General features: G+C 41.0%; 1 protein-coding gene across 6 annotated transcripts in view; it reads right to left on the minus strand.

Annotated features, from left to right (window-relative positions):
* The window catches only part of LOC308296340 (far upstream element-binding protein 3-like), a 46,698-nt gene that overhangs the window by 9,791 nt on the left and 21,097 nt on the right, over nt 1–15,810 (minus strand). For 4 of the 6 annotated variants that reach the window (XM_080739592.1, XM_080739594.1, XM_080739590.1 and 1 more), the window contains 13 exons: nt 15,102–15,135; nt 13,493–13,539; nt 11,437–11,508; nt 11,293–11,350; nt 10,445–10,607; nt 9,604–9,702; nt 6,995–7,105; nt 6,771–6,873; nt 5,950–6,050; nt 4,938–5,085; nt 1,945–2,105; nt 363–433; nt 89–174 (listed from right to left, as the gene is read on the minus strand). In XM_080739592.1, coding sequence (XP_080595718.1) covers nt 89–174; nt 363–433; nt 1,945–2,105; nt 4,938–5,085; nt 5,950–6,050; nt 6,771–6,873; nt 6,995–7,105; nt 9,604–9,702; nt 10,445–10,607; nt 11,293–11,350; nt 11,437–11,508; nt 13,493–13,539; nt 15,102–15,135 — 1,254 coding nt within the window. The remainder of the gene's footprint in view (nt 1–88; nt 175–362; nt 434–1,944; nt 2,106–4,937; nt 5,086–5,949; nt 6,051–6,770; nt 6,874–6,994; nt 7,106–9,603; nt 9,703–10,444; nt 10,608–11,292; nt 11,351–11,436; nt 11,509–13,492; nt 13,540–15,101; nt 15,136–15,810) is intronic. The other 2 variants (XM_080739595.1, XM_080739593.1) reach the window with 1 other exon arrangement.

Here is a 15,810-nt window from a genome sequence, read left to right on the forward strand (position 1 = left end):
TGTGTGTGTGTGTGTGTGTGTGTGTGTGTGTGTGTGTGTGTGTGTGTGTGTGTGTGTGTGTGTGTGTGTGCGCTCGTAAGCATCTCACCAGGGTCCTGTTGAGCAGAGTTTTGCCAGTTGGGTTGGTAGGTCGTCCCCCATCCACCAGCCATGAAGGTCTGACCGCTGCCACAGCTAAAACACGCACACACACTTTGTATTACTATTGAGGACATCCAACATTTTAGGACCGCGATTCTTTTTACAACCCCGAACAACCAGTGACAAACTAACCCACCGTTTAGTGCCAAACACACAATGACCAGTCCAGAAGAACACACATACAGTATTGGAATAAAAGCTCTATATTGTGGGCGACTTACTTCTGGTGCGTAGCAGGAGCCTGGGTGAAAGGACTGAAGCCAAATCCTCCATTACTCATAATACCAGATCCCTGAGAGAAGAGGAGAGACATGGAGGAGAGGAGAGACATGGAGGAGAGGAGACAGCGACAGGAATAGAGAGAAGACAAGGAGGGAGTTCAGTAGGGCTGTCACGATTATGACATTTTACATGACGATTAATTGTCACTGAAATAATTGCAATTAACGATTTAATTGTGTTTTTGTCATTGACAATCACATTTCTGTTTGGCTTTTAGGCTTTGAAGTTGCACATGGTACTGTAGATATGACACAACCTAAATATACAAAGAAATTACTGACATATTTGACAACTTTATACTTTAAAAAATAATATTGATAGTATTAATATTGATGATAAATAGCCGATCTACAAGCTCACAACGCGTCGTGACAGCCCTAGAGTTCAGTACATTGAACTAGGTGTGTTAGGTTAGTAGCATGTTACGGTTAATGGATGTTCTGTTTTTATTCACATGAGATCCCAAAATGAATAAAAGCTAAAAATATTTACTTATAGTTGGGGCGACGTTAACAATGGGTGAGCATTAGTGGAGTGAGATTAACATTAGGTTAGGATTAGTCGAGTGAGATTAACACTAGTTTAGTATTAGCCGAGTGAGAATAACGCTTAAGTTAAAATGAGTTGGGTCAGATTAACACCTGGTTAGCATTGCTTGAGTGAGATTAACACTAGGCTGGAATTAGTTGGGTCAGATCGATACCAGTTTGGGATTAGTTGGGTCAGATTAGGTTAGTATTAACTTTCTATATAATTAATTATTTAGATAATTTGCGGCAGGGTTTTTCCCATTGATTGTACCTTATTTTGAAGCTGTTCATGGGCTGACATGTCAGTATTAAACCCCAAATCCTTAATAGTTAAGTACATTAGCAGGCATTGACACTAATGCTTGCCCACCTGCCCCCGGCAGGTAAATAAAACGTCAGGGCAGGTGAAGGTGGCTTTCAGGTTGCCCGACCGGACAAGTGCTCATTTGAGAGGGGACACAAACGTCTATAAACACAACACGAGATATCTGTCTAAACACCTGAATGTGGCCAGTGCGATCTGTCTTCTGGTCTGTGGAATGTAAAATAAGAGCACTATTTACCTATGTTTTTACTGTGGCTACTGTGTGAAACCATAGACATATTCAATCGTAGCTACAGTATGTAGGTATTTGGATTTTGGATTTGGAGGTATTGAAGTGTGACATGTTTTATCACACAGGCCCAGAAAGTAAAGAAATAAGTTAAATTCAGTGGTAATTAAAATCTTTACCTATCATTTTATAATGGACAATTTACTTTTCGGGCAAGTGGGCATTACCTTCGGGCAAGTAGAACATAACCTGTACTTGCCCGATGGGCAAGTGCCACTGAGACCTTAGTGTCAACCCCTGACATCAGGTATGTTTGCTTTCCATTCACCTATCGGGGAAGGTTTTCTTCGCAGTGAATGAGTGATTGACTAATCATTTGGGGACCCCCACCCTTGGATTAGCAGATACATGAGGTGCATTGTTGTTGTTGTTTTTACCCCGATCTTGTCGTCTATGAGCTGTCTGGCCAGGTCTATCTGCTGTGGAGTTCCCCGGATGGTGAAGACACGGGTGTTTGGGTCGGTGGACGGAGGAGGAGTCCTCTGTAGCTCCACGTGACCTCCACTCTGCTGATTGATGCTCTTTATGGTCTCACCTCCTGACAGACAGACAGACAGACACACATAGGTAAGTATGGATTTACAGGTAGGCAAAGGTACAGACAGATAGAAAGATAGGAGAGAGACGGTTTCTTAACTCTTTCCATGCCACAGAGGTAGATTGACGAGAATCATTTTCATTTCATTTTTTTTTTTTTTTTTCATTTTTTTTTTTTTTTAAGATGTCAAATTGACCTGAGATCAGAGAGATGCTTTTCTCTGTTTGTGTGTTCGCTCCCTCGTTTAGCTGATTGAGAAAATGTGTGTCCATTCTAGTGGATGGACACTTTTTTTGATTCATTCAGCTCTATCTCTGGAACCATTTGTCTGATTGACAACATTATTTTTGCCACTGAATCATAACAACTGTGTCCGTTTCTGTGGGGAAAAAAATCTAAAAAAAAAAAAAACATTTTTTTTTCATTGCATAGTAAAGAAAAACATACAAAATCCTGGCACAGCTACCTTGGGGCCATTTTGGCCCTGGCATGGAAAGTGTTAAGACCTTTATTATTATTAACACTTACTAAATCTAAACCTCAGAATAAATAATCCCTGGGGACCTCAGGAGACGACCCAAATAAAATGTCCTTGAGCACCAGGGCTGTCACCATTATGACATTTTACATGACGATTAATTGTCACTCAAATAATTGCGATTAACGATTTAATTGTGTTTTTTTTTTGTCGTTGACAATTACATTTCTGTTTGGCTTTTAGGCTTCGAAGTTGCACATGGCAGATATGACACATAAGCTAAATATACAAAGAAATTACTGACATATTAGACAAATATTTCCACTAAAACATTTTTTAATGTTTGTACATATATGAACATTTTTCAACATGGAAACGATTATGAAGATTACGTAATAATTGTGACAGGCCTATGAAACAATAAACGCGTGCAGACCAGTCGAGTGCTCAGGTATATTCTATTTGGGTAGTCTCTCCTGAAGTGCCAAGGTATTATTTTCTCTGATGCAAGTCGTCCCAGTTGAGCACCGACCGACCATCGCTTCTACCTTCTACTGGCTGAAGCTCACTGGCCTTCTCTCTAGTTGAATCTAAACCTCGTTCCTCCTCGCCCCAGTAAACTGAGATCATGAAGCCATTATTAACCAAATCAAACTGCTGTTAATAGACTTACAATGAGCTAGAGAGAGAGAGAGGGAGAGAGCGAGAGAGAAGCATAGGAAATTAACCATTAGGACTTCAATAGAGGCTTGACAACAGACCACCAGTTTGACCCCCCACACACAGAGACATATGGTGTCTATATTCACTATTCACATGCTATTTAACATTTCTATTGCCGCCCCTCACGTTGCGCTCTCTCTCTCTCTCTCACACACACGCCCCCCTCTCAGGGGAGTGAATGACTAACTGTGACTCCTCCTCTCCACTCTTCACCTCCATCTCACATCCTCTACATCCTCCTCTCCACTCTTCACCTCACCTCCATCTCACATCCTCTACATTGGCTTCTCCTCCCAACCCTCTCTTCTCTCCCCTTATCGATTTCCTTACGTCCGTCTCCTCCTTTCGCTCCTCTCTTCTACCTCTTTTCCTGCTATCCTTCTCCTCCCTCCCCTATTCTCTCTCTCTCCTCCTGTCTTCTTCTCCTAATGTATTCTTAACAGTGTTTTGTACAGATGACCTTTTACCAGCAGACGATTAAATACGTCCAAGTTGTGGATGAAATGTACATCATCTGAGTAATTTTCATGATCCCTTACAGTATTGTGGAAAGGGCAGTGGTTTTCTGGAGCAGGGCCCACTTGAAGATCTCAAATAACGGTATAATAAATTAACAATTTAAAGTATCTTACAAAACATTATGCTGGAAGCACAAGGAATACAGTTCCTTATATATCAATAAACTAATACTTTACTTGGTATATCAAAGTCAATTGCAATAGGATTAGAAATGTAATATTTTCTAAATCAAACTGCTTTACACCTCATACATTGGACCTCTATATTCCCATAATAGACAATCAACATACTGTGGGGAAGTGTGGGGGCATACATAAAAAACTAATGCTCTGTCCAGACCGGCGAATTAGCGAAAGCGACGTGAATAAGCGAACCTAAAAGGCGAAGTATTCGCGATTCGCCTTTTTCCATACACACCAAAAAGCGACGCGAATATGCGTATATAAAAATAAAAATCAGACGCCTTTTCGCTTTTTCGAAATTCGCGGTTGGTGTGGATGCTTCCATTGACTTTATGAGGTTTTAAACAAAAGGCGAATTATACACTAATTCGCTATTCGCCAATTCGCCCTCAGTGTGTACGGACCTTAACACTTTTAGAAATGAAAACATCATTTGGTTGGCCTAAAAAACTGTTCAAATCATGCAAAATAAAGGAAGTTGTTTGAAATGTGAGAACGATGAGAAGAATGTAAAAAAATAAATAAAATAAAACTCATGGTGGCACAATAACTGCCCACTTCTCGTTTTGGCCTATTAACCCTTGGACCATAGAGGTTGTACAAATGTACAATCAAAACATATTCTCTGGATTCCTTGATTAGAGCCCTGCACTGAGAGCAGGATCCCGCGTTGCCTGCAGGTCCCAACGCAAATCTTGCGACGTACGGACGGCTTTTCAATGAAAATACCTGCGTCGGGAACATGAGGTCAAAATAAAACCTGCGGGCTCTGCAAAATCCCACACCGTCCCACAATAAACCAGATATAAAGCATCTGGAGCATGTGTGGTCAAGCTACTTTAGCAAGATATGACTATGTCTACAAGCAGGGGAGAACGTGATTTGTGTGTGCGTGTGTGTGTGTGTGTGTGCGCGCGCGAGCGCACGTACCTTTTCCAATGACCAGACCACATTTATCAGCAGGTATGGTGTAGCTGACCTCCTGTAGGGTCCAGTCACTACGACCTCTGACCCTACCACCACCACCGCCACCACCACCACCTCCACTACGCAGAGCAGATCCAAAACCATCACGCTCCTGGACACACACACACGCACACGCACACACACACACACACACACACACACACACACAGAGAGCGCTATTGAAAAATACTAATCATTTAACAAAGAGGTGAAGTACAATTGACTAATGAAGACCTGAGGCCGATTCTACAAATGCCTTCTAAAATAAGTAGTTCTCACACTTTCAAGATTTTTTCAAAAATATTCAAAGATAGTACACGTACAAGCTCGCAGCGCGGCACAAAGCCAAGCGATGTGAGCTTGTACGTCTGCTATTTTTTAATAGCCAACGTATACAATCTGAAATGACAAAGATGCTTTCCCAGTTTGAATGGGTTAAATACTAGTGTGAAATAATGCATCTATCTATAATGTACTGCTATGGTTTCATATTATAAAAGTAAATCTAACAGTCTATAACAGTGGTTCTCAACCTGTGGTTCGGGACCCCCAGGGGGGTCCCCAAATTATTTTGGGGGGTCCCCAGATGATTGGCTTAATGTGCAACATTGTTTCTCACTCAAGAGTAAACAAACCAACATGACGTTGAAGTGTAGATGGCATTTAAGGACTTTAATACCTCAAACTATTAAACATTGACCAAAATTGTTAAATATTAGAGGCAGAAATTGTGAAAATAGCCGATCTACATCTGCTACTTTCACCATTTCTGCCTCTAATATGTAACCGTGTCATACAAAATGTAATCCCTCAACTCTTAGTGCTCGTCAGGGTGGGGGGGGGGTCCCCAGTTAAATTTGATTATGTTGGGGGTCGCGGCCTGAAAAGGTTGAGAACCACTGATCTATAATTTAACATAATGAATACAACCAATGAAAACGTGCAGTTTCTTATAACATAGTATAAATAGAACAACCTGTGCGGTCTGGATTAGGTCGTTGATGAGGTGAACAGCATGCTGACAGCGGTCTGGTTGGCCCATCACCATGGCAACACGCTCTGGGCTGATACCGTCATCTAGAGGAGGGAAACACATCACTGAGAACTGTGCCACTGTAGTGCCTTGCTCACAGGCTCATCGACTGCAGTCGATGAGCTCGGAGCTCAAATATCCTGAGGCTTTTGAACTTGCAACCGAAGTAAACTATTTTTTGCCGCGCTACTACTCACATTTTTAGTGGCACGCACTTGGACCATATTATGTCAAATCGACCGGCTTGCATGCGTGCTAAGTTGCTAAGAGATACGTTATTAATTTATATAAATGTATTTGTGAATTAATTTTCTCCATCGACTTTAATTAGAATTGTAACTTTTCCCAAATATGGAGATAGGTGACATCATAGAAGTCTGACATGATAGACCACATGAGACTGACACAGTATGTCCATATATGGGCTTTCCAAGCTAATGGCTTAATATTGATGACATCAGGGATCTCCATTTATAGGCATAAAAGGGACACGGACCAACACAGAGATCTCCATATATGGCCATTAATTTATTTGTGAATACATTTTCCCCATTGACTTTAAATGGGGAAAATTCAAATGGTAAGACAAAATTCATTTCCGTCACGGCAACCACAATTGCAATTTCCAATTGCATCTTTCTAGTTATATGTTATAGGTTAACAGTACAACACATTTCACTTGGGAACAAGGGTTCGAATCCCGGGTAGGACAAAAGAGTTACATATTGATGTAAGCTTGGTTGAAACAAGTTATGAAAACAGACCTGGTTTGAACTGGATTCTGACTCCGGCATCATTCTGAATCTTCTTGATCATGTCCCCATTCCGACCAATCACGATGCCCACAGCAAACCTGGGCACTGCCACCTGGGAGGGGGGATGTAGAAAGACAGGCAGCCATGTTTCAACCTCGGACACAAGCAAATCTAAAAGTGAATTCTCTCTCTCTGTACAGTGTGTGTGTATATTGTAAAGAGGGTTATCTTACACTTACATCCAGGGTACTTCCTCCCAGCCTGGCAGTGAAGTCGTTTCGTCCGGTTCTGAAATCTCCTTGATCCTTCTCTCGGATCACCTCCAATACCAGCTCTCTTGCCGCCTGGATGTGTGAGAGAGGAGAGCTTTAGTTCCAGTCTCTCCATGAACAAAGTGTTAAAAGAGATCGTTCACCCACAAAATTACCCATTAATCACCCTATGGACTAGACTTGAATTCATGGATATATTTAGTTTTTGTCGCATTCCTTAGACAATAATTTGAGGAGAATCTTTTGTGTCTCCATAGGGAAACACTGCTGGTTATCAAATTATTGGCTTAGGAATGCGACAAAAACAAGAAATATCCATGGGGTGAGTAATCGATAGAACTATCCCTTTCAAACCAAATGATGCAAAGCTGTGTGATCTGCACCTACATATTTAGCGGCTGTGCAATTCAGAAAAAAAGAGTCCTAATTAACAAAGAAAATAAGGTTCTTATAAGATTGTAATAAATTCAAACAATAACAAATAACAGGTGTACCGAGTGATGTGACTGACTTCTATAGATTCTAACCAGAGGGACATTCCTAAATAAATTTCTTGCTCATTGACACTTTACATTTAGGCTTAAATATTCACCCAGGCATTTTTTATAAGAGCTAAAAATATAAACTATAGCGGAAGCAGAAGACAGTCTCCCATACACAAATCAAATACCAGTCGAAAATGTATACCCTACAAAGTATACTGTATATTCTATATATTAAAATGTTAGGTGCAAAGGTTTCAAACGTCAGGTTTTCAGTTTATAAAAGGTCACAGGAAGAACAGCCAACAGGTGTGATAACTGATAATATACTAATATTAACTGTAATCCCAACATTTTATATTCATTTCATTTCATTGTGTCCATGTTGTTGGGAACCAATGTGAATGTTGGTTACCTAACCTCCATGGCCACATGGTGTATCATGTGACCATGGAGGGACTCCTGCTTTATAAATCCATGACTCTGAGTCTCTGACAATGTTTATTATATGCATATAAACACCACAAAATGTTCTGAAATGTGTTTTTGGTAGATCATTTCTCAGTTTTAACAATGCTTCTTGGCAATACTTCTGTTAAGAGAGGGATCCTATGGGGAGACACACCGGGAGGCTTATTCACTTATTGACAGGGAGCTGTCAGTTTTTATGGCCACAAATGCATGTTTAGCCGCAAATTGCAAAACTAGATTTTTTTATACTCTGATGAATCTAGGGTTGCAATACCTCCCATAGTCAGCTAATGCATCAAAACGTTTTTTTTTTGCTATCTGATTGTATTAAACAACTTCAAACTCACCAATATTGTGGCTCTATGGAAAGCTTGGAATTTACTCTTGCTATCTGCAAAGCGTTTGTTTCTGAAAAATCCACCGTAAAATTGTTATCATTTTATTTTCTGTCAAGAAATTCAGTTCGGGACTCGGGTGATTATTTTTTCTAAGTGCTGGAGTTTGGAAGCGCTTGTGGGAAGTCACTCAGCAGTCCTGTGTACCAGCTGGTTCTAATGTCACATAGCCTAATGCAGGAGGCAGCGGGACATGGCGTTATAGACGAGCGCTTCCGAAGTTCAAGACTTAGAAAAAAAACATGTATTCTCGGATTTCTTGACAGAAAATAAAATCATAACAATTCGACGGTGGATTTTTCAGAAACAAACGCTTTGCAGATAGCAAGAGTAAATTCCAAGCTTTCCATAGAGCCACAATATTGGTGAGTTTGAAGTCGTTTAATACAATCAGATAGCAAAAAAACATTTTGATGCATTGGCTGACTATGGGAGGTATTGCAACCCTAGATTCATCAGAGTATAAAAAAATCTAGTGTTGCAATTTGCGGCTAAATGCATGTTCATTACATAAATGGGGAACCATTAAAAAATGTGAATATACAGGCGGCTTTCCAAAAGTTAAAAGTTATTGCCAAGCAAATTGTAGAACTTTTTGTGTTATGTTCATATTGCGTGCGTCAGGTCAGGGCAACAGTCACCTATGCTGGTCAGAGTCACCTGCTAACAGCTACAGTCATGGATCTACACAAACATCAACACTGGACTGGACTAAAACTCCAGGGGAAAGTCACATGTCTTCCCTTTACAGATTACTGTCTCACACTCATTCCTTAAAACTGCACTCAATGAGGACATCATCACATTCAGTGTAAAAACAGACTACAAGTCCTTCCAAACAGACTCAATCTGATTCCCCAATCCCCACCACTCAGGTCCCTCAGTGCTTGAACCACACCACAGAACAGATTACTGAAACACAGTCAGACATCTTGAAAGGCTGTTAAGCATACATAGGGATGTACATGCCATAATAGAATAGTGGAGCTCATAGCAAAGGACATACCAAAATATCATGCATCCTCAGTGAGAATGTGCAAACATGCCTGTGTCATTCCATCCATGTTTCACCTCTGTGATAAGCCAGACATCTTTAAATCTTTGACATATAATAGAGTTGATGTTGTGGTTGATGGAGAGTTCAGAGACATGTCCGTATTAGAGATAGCCTGCACCTCTGACCCTAGCCTAAAATAAGCTTTTAAATATAAAGTGTGTGTACCTGGACTTTGTAGGGATCTCCAGAGATACGAAGAGGTTTATCAGCTCCTGTTGGCATCGGACCGTCCTGAATCATCATCATCTTCACGCCCGCTCTCTCCTATCACACACACACACACACACATACGTGAAGTTATGCACACACAGTCACCTTGGAAATAAGAGCTGGATTACCATCCTACCAGGACCTCCAACACTGCTAGTTTGCTATCCTACCAGAAACTCTAGTAATACTGTTTTTTTTTTTTTTTTTTTATCCTACCAGGACCTCTAGTACTGCTAGTTTTCTATCCCACAAGACCTCTAGAACTGCTGGTTTCTATCCTACCAGGACGTCTAGTACTGCTGGTACTATTGCATACCAGAGGGTAGTGTTTTCAACACCGACTGCTTTATAGTTTTATAGCGAGCAGATTGTATTCTGCTCGCTTGCTGAAGCAGCATCTGTGTAATTGATGGTAACGTGGTACGCTTCACCACGCCGATTTATTTACAACACCGAAAGACAGTGTATTTGCCGTTGCGTGTCTAAGTTTGCTCCTCACGTCTGCTCGACTAACAATAACGCTTACGTGCTTATGTGCACACAGGTCTCAAGTGACTATGTTGGTATTATTCGACCTATATGTAGGCATATTTATGCGTGTGCACACAATAAACAACAACAGGTGTTGAAAACCCTAGCCTCTGGCGGTCACCTGGTATTCATAGAATCTTGGTTACATGTGTAACCCTCGTTTTCTATCCTATCAGGACATCTAGTATTGCTGGATTTCTACGCTACCAGGATCCAGGTATAGAATTGAAAAGTGCTAACAGGATTAAATGAATCCATTAGTTACCTGAAGCTGTTTGATGGTGTCTCCGCCCCTTCCAATGACCAGTCCAACCTTGCTGGCTGGAATCAACATTTCCTGAACTGAAGCTCCACCGTCTCCATCTCCATGGAAACCAGGACCGTTCCGACAGCGATCCACAATCTGAGCCAGCATCCTCTTAGCCTGCCTGCTCACACACAAACAAACACACACACAAATTTACCATCCCATTGGTGGGAGTTTTATTTTTTGATGGCAACGCTGTAAGTATGACTCAATGAGTAGCATGGCTCATTTAGTATTCAGGATATATGGGTTTATAATTTACGAAGACAGTTTGTATACTTTGTATATAAGAACATGTAGGTTTATAAAGAGCAAGATGATTAATATACTTCAAATATAGAACATAGGTTAAAAATGACTTGAGATGCTAATATGTATGTTACAGTACATGTGGGAAACCAGTAAAAGTGAGAAAAACAGAGCGGGGAGCCGCAGGCTGGTGCAGGGAGGTATGAGCCCAGCGATGGCACGGCAGCACGCTGGCAGCGAACCGACCCACCGATTTACGCCTAGGGCCTGGGGATGCGTTTCGCCCAGCCGGCCGGGGTGCACTGCGTCTCCCTCGGGAGGCCCGGCCTCAAAGGGACCCGGCGTTCTGGCTGGCACTGGCCCCCCCGCACCGCACTCCCTGTTCCGTTTTTCTCACTGTTTTTTTTGTACTGTAACGTATAATAAATATAATGAATCTATAATTAACTACCGTCTACTAAATAGATAAGGCATATCAGACTGCATAAATGGAATACAGCTGAGGTGGATTGTGGGAGTAGAGCGAGAAGAGATGAACAGTGGGTAAAGAGACTCACTCAATTCCCTCTGGAGTTCCAGTCAGTGAGCATGGCCTCTCCATCAGACCTCCACTGTCTACACACACAGAAATAGACATTAAACACATTTCAGTAAAAGATGAGGAAAAAAACATCTCTAACATTTTAAGGAGACAGACTTACCAGCAGCGATCTGGATCTTACAGCCTGACTCCAACTGAATCCTTGTGATCTGTTCACCACCTCTGCCAATTACTGGAGGAGAACAGGAGGGATGGGGAGAGGAGAAGAGAGGATAGAGAAAGAGAGAAGACAGGAGGAGAAGAATACATGAGAGGAAGGGCGGGAAGGGGAGATGAGAAAAGAGAAGATACAAGGGGAGGAGGAGGGATGGAGAGAGGAAAAGTGCAGAGGAGGATAGGAGGGACGGGAGAAGAAGACAACAGTAGTAAATTAGTTAAGTGCATCTGTGGAGTTCATGAATATTGAACCAATCTAAAGTATTCATGATAAGTTATAACCTTTACTTACAACTCGGACAATTGAAGGACAACCTCTCATTTTCAAAGTTGCAGAGGTTACAATAAAATAAATACAATCCAAACCACAATACCAATACTTATATAACAATAACTACATTTGATCAATCAGAACCAACTTTTTTTTTCCATTTGCTGAAAGGTTTTGGACATGCACTTGACCGGCTCATCGGTAGGTTGTCAGGGAGACAGGCCAACGAATCAGTATCAGTTAGCTGCATGCTAAAGATCACAAGTATGAAAATATGTTCACAAAGGGCTAGCCCTTCAAATCAATATCAGGATTATTTCAAGCCTTTGCATCGATTACGATTAACAAATTGATTATTTGTACAAAATAAATTGCGAAAATAGCCGATCTGCAGACACTATTTTCGTTCTCAACAAAGTATAATGAAGGGTTAGTAATAAAGTGGTTAATCAGACTAATCGATTCATAAAAAAATCAAACAGATTTTTTTTGTGTGTGATGATTTGTTATGCATAAGAAATTAAAATGTATTTAAAAAAAATCAGCTTCTTGATTGTTATATCATGAGCAGGATTAAGTCGGTTATTGGTTCTAAATATTGGTTTCTATCCACGGCTTTCCAACGCCCCATAGTGCATTGCGCAGACGCTGTACCGAGCTTCCGGCGCCGATTTACAAGCTCACAACGGTTGCATCTGCGACGCGACGTGAGCTTGTATGTCTGCTGTTAAACCGGAAGTGTGGTCCAAACAGGTCTAAATAATCTCCAGTAAACTCCCGCGGAAACAGGTGGATATATTTTCAGTTAATTACCCAGCCCCATGTTCACAGGTGGCAGTTGTAGTTCACACTGACAAATACTGGTTTTACCAGTTATTAATGGCCTACAACGATTAGTCAGCTGAAATGTATGTGGGAACATAATGGCACTTCAGCGTCAGAGACTCCCATCCATTCTGAATTAAGCTCTACTCTTCAACTCACCGACGCTTAGTGGCAAATGCCATGTGTCAGGCTCAATGTGAACCAAAACTGTGAGAGGCAACTGGACAATTAATTGACAATTTAAGCATTTAGCGGACGCTCTTACTCGAAATGACATTTTAGCCTGTGCATAAGCTTCCAAGGTCGAAGAGGCTAGTGCAAGCACGGGCGTCACAAGGGGGGGGGGGGGGAGTGGGACTGAGTTATTAGGGCCCAAGGTGGAGGGGCCTTAATTATTTTATATACTTTAGCCATTGAAAAATAATAGATATACAAGCTCACAGCATGGCACCGAGTGTTATGCTCGAGCTTGTAGATCTTCTATTTTTGAAAAAGTTTTGAAAATGTGTGCAAATCTTTGATCTTTTTAAGCGAACATTTGTTTCTGGGGGGTCCCTGGAACTAAATATTTTGAGATGGGGGTCCATGGCCAAATACATATCATTTTGGGGGTACTTCACATGAAAAGGTTTGAGCACCACTGACATAGAAACATAGGTTTTTCAAAAAACCTTAGAAGGATTTGAAATATTCAAAGACTTGCACAAATTTTCATGATTTTTCAAAAATAGCAGATCTACAAGCTCGCTGTGAGCTTGTATATCTGCTATTTTTCAATAGTTAAAGCACAAAATACTTGAAGTGAATCCTTGCACCCAGGGCCCAGAATTTGGTGAGACACCCCTGAGTGTAAGTGCTATGACGCTATGGCATTGTGACAGTGAGGTCAACGGCCATTACTTACTGAATCCCACCATCCTGTCAGGAACTTTGTAGTCTTCTGTCATTACCCTGAGAGCGACACACACACACACACACACACACACACACACACACACACACACACACACACACACACACACACACACACACACACACACACACACACACACACACACACACACACACACACACACACACACACACACACAAAATAAGTGTGTAGCGTCAATAACTGATTATCATTATAAAAACCACAATCACCATCAGATACGTATGTGTTACGTACACAGTAGGAGAGGAGATCAATATACAATTTTGGGGGGTCCTGAACCACTCTGATTTTCAATCAGAGCAGAATGTACATTATAATCTATCCAAACAAGAACATCGCTAGCCTACTGTGGTGTGTGTGCACGCGATGAAAAACCTGATTCTGGGTTTTAATGTTCGACAAAGGATCTTTACATAAAAAATAGGTCTTCATGACCAAATAGGAGGCTACCATTTCAGTACTGATTTTGAGCACATTACATAGTTATGTAAAACAGAGCCATATTATGAATATGTTTTGAGCATTTAAAAGAAGCATTAAAGGAGTAGTTCACCCCCAAAATGACTTTTGTTCTATTGATTAGTCACGCCATGGAGAGTAGAGTTCAATATTATTTTTAGGTTTTTGTCACATTCCTAAGACAGATTTGATTTGAGTAAATTTACCCCCATTGATTCCGGATGGGGACCCGTTTCGAAACGGGTCCCGGTCCCCATCCGGAACGAATGGGGGTAAATGTATTGTTATCACATTTTTGTCTTGGGAATGTGACAAAAACTCTAGTCTCCATGGCGTGACTAATCAATAGAAAAAAAGTCATTTTGGCGGTGAACGACTCCTTTAAGAGAAGTACATGATGGCAGACTGCTTAATTTTAATTTACAACAATCCTTCAGATTGCAGACTTTGTGCAAGACTGTATACAATTCTGAGTGCATTTGCTACTGTATCAAAGAGCTATGTTGTGCATATCCAGTAGTTGCTGGTGCAAGACAAAATAAATAGTAAAGAAAAAAAGGCCGAAATATTGTGCACCTGATAATTGCAGCCAACTTTTTATCAGAGCTAGAGCTGTGTGCAGACGTCTCTTTACCACAGTGCTACTTTAGCCAGCATGAGATAATGAACCACTCATCTAAAGCTACGGAGGTTCAAAGAGTTTAACAAACTTCCAAACAGTGTACATTGTTTAAGTCACAGGAGCACGGTCGTTCATATCACAAATACGAACGTTGGCCAAAAATCTTGCATTCAATGCAAGCGAGTTATTATCTGCATCGACCAGTGTCATAGTAGCTTGGCTGCAACAGAAGTCGTATTTCCTCTCAAAACAGCAGATCTCAAAATAAGAGCCTCTTGTAAGTCTACAAGAGGCTCTTTAAGTCTACTTACAAGATGTAAATATGACAAATTAATAGACATACATGACACAATTGACACATCAAGGCTTGAATCAAATAATTTGCGTCGACTGACGTGGTTTTCGACTGGCTATTCGAATTGCTGACATTCAGGGGGCAGGCCTAGCGTGTGTGTACTGTATGTGTTTGTATGCGTGTCTTTGGGGGGGTTGTCTTACCTCTGGTGGCCCATAGCTGCAAGCTGGTTAGCTACTATGAGTGAGAAACAGAGAAAACATATTAATGCATCTTCTCCAGTTCATAAAAGACCAACCTAATTCGAAGATGGACAACTGATAATATGGATGCGAAGTGAAATCAGAAACCAGGTTGTGCATGCCAGACCAAACACCTTTTATTCATAATCTATTTCGTTTTTCAGACCCCACACACACACACACACACACACACACACACACACACACACACACATTTGATGAAAGGCATTACTGGTCTACAGGCTTATTTATTGGGTCAAAAATGGGTCAATAAGTCAAAAATAGCCTACGAGCACATAGCGCATTACGATACGACTCACTGTGGGTCTGTTAGATCGGCTATTTTCAGAACCTTTAGAAAATCTTTTAGAAATTTAGAAAACATTTGGGACACCAGGGTGAAAGTGGTTAACCCATTTAGGCCTAGAATTATTGAATGCTTTAACCAGTGAAAAATAGCAGATATACAAGCTCACAGCGCGGCTGTAGATCTGCTATTTTTGAAAAATCATGATTTTTCATTGCAAGTCTTTGAATATATCTATTTAAAAGCAAACATTTGTAACTCAAATATTTGCTTCTGGGGGGTCCCTGGAACAACATATTTTGAGATGGCGGTCCGTGGCCAAATACCTGTAATTTTGGGGGATCTTGACGTGAAAAAGTTTGC

Source organism: Nannobrachium achirus (assembly GCF_963921795.1).
Source record: "Nannobrachium achirus genome assembly, chromosome: 12".
In the NCBI taxonomy this organism is placed as follows: Eukaryota; Metazoa; Chordata; class Actinopteri; order Myctophiformes; family Myctophidae; genus Nannobrachium; species Nannobrachium achirus.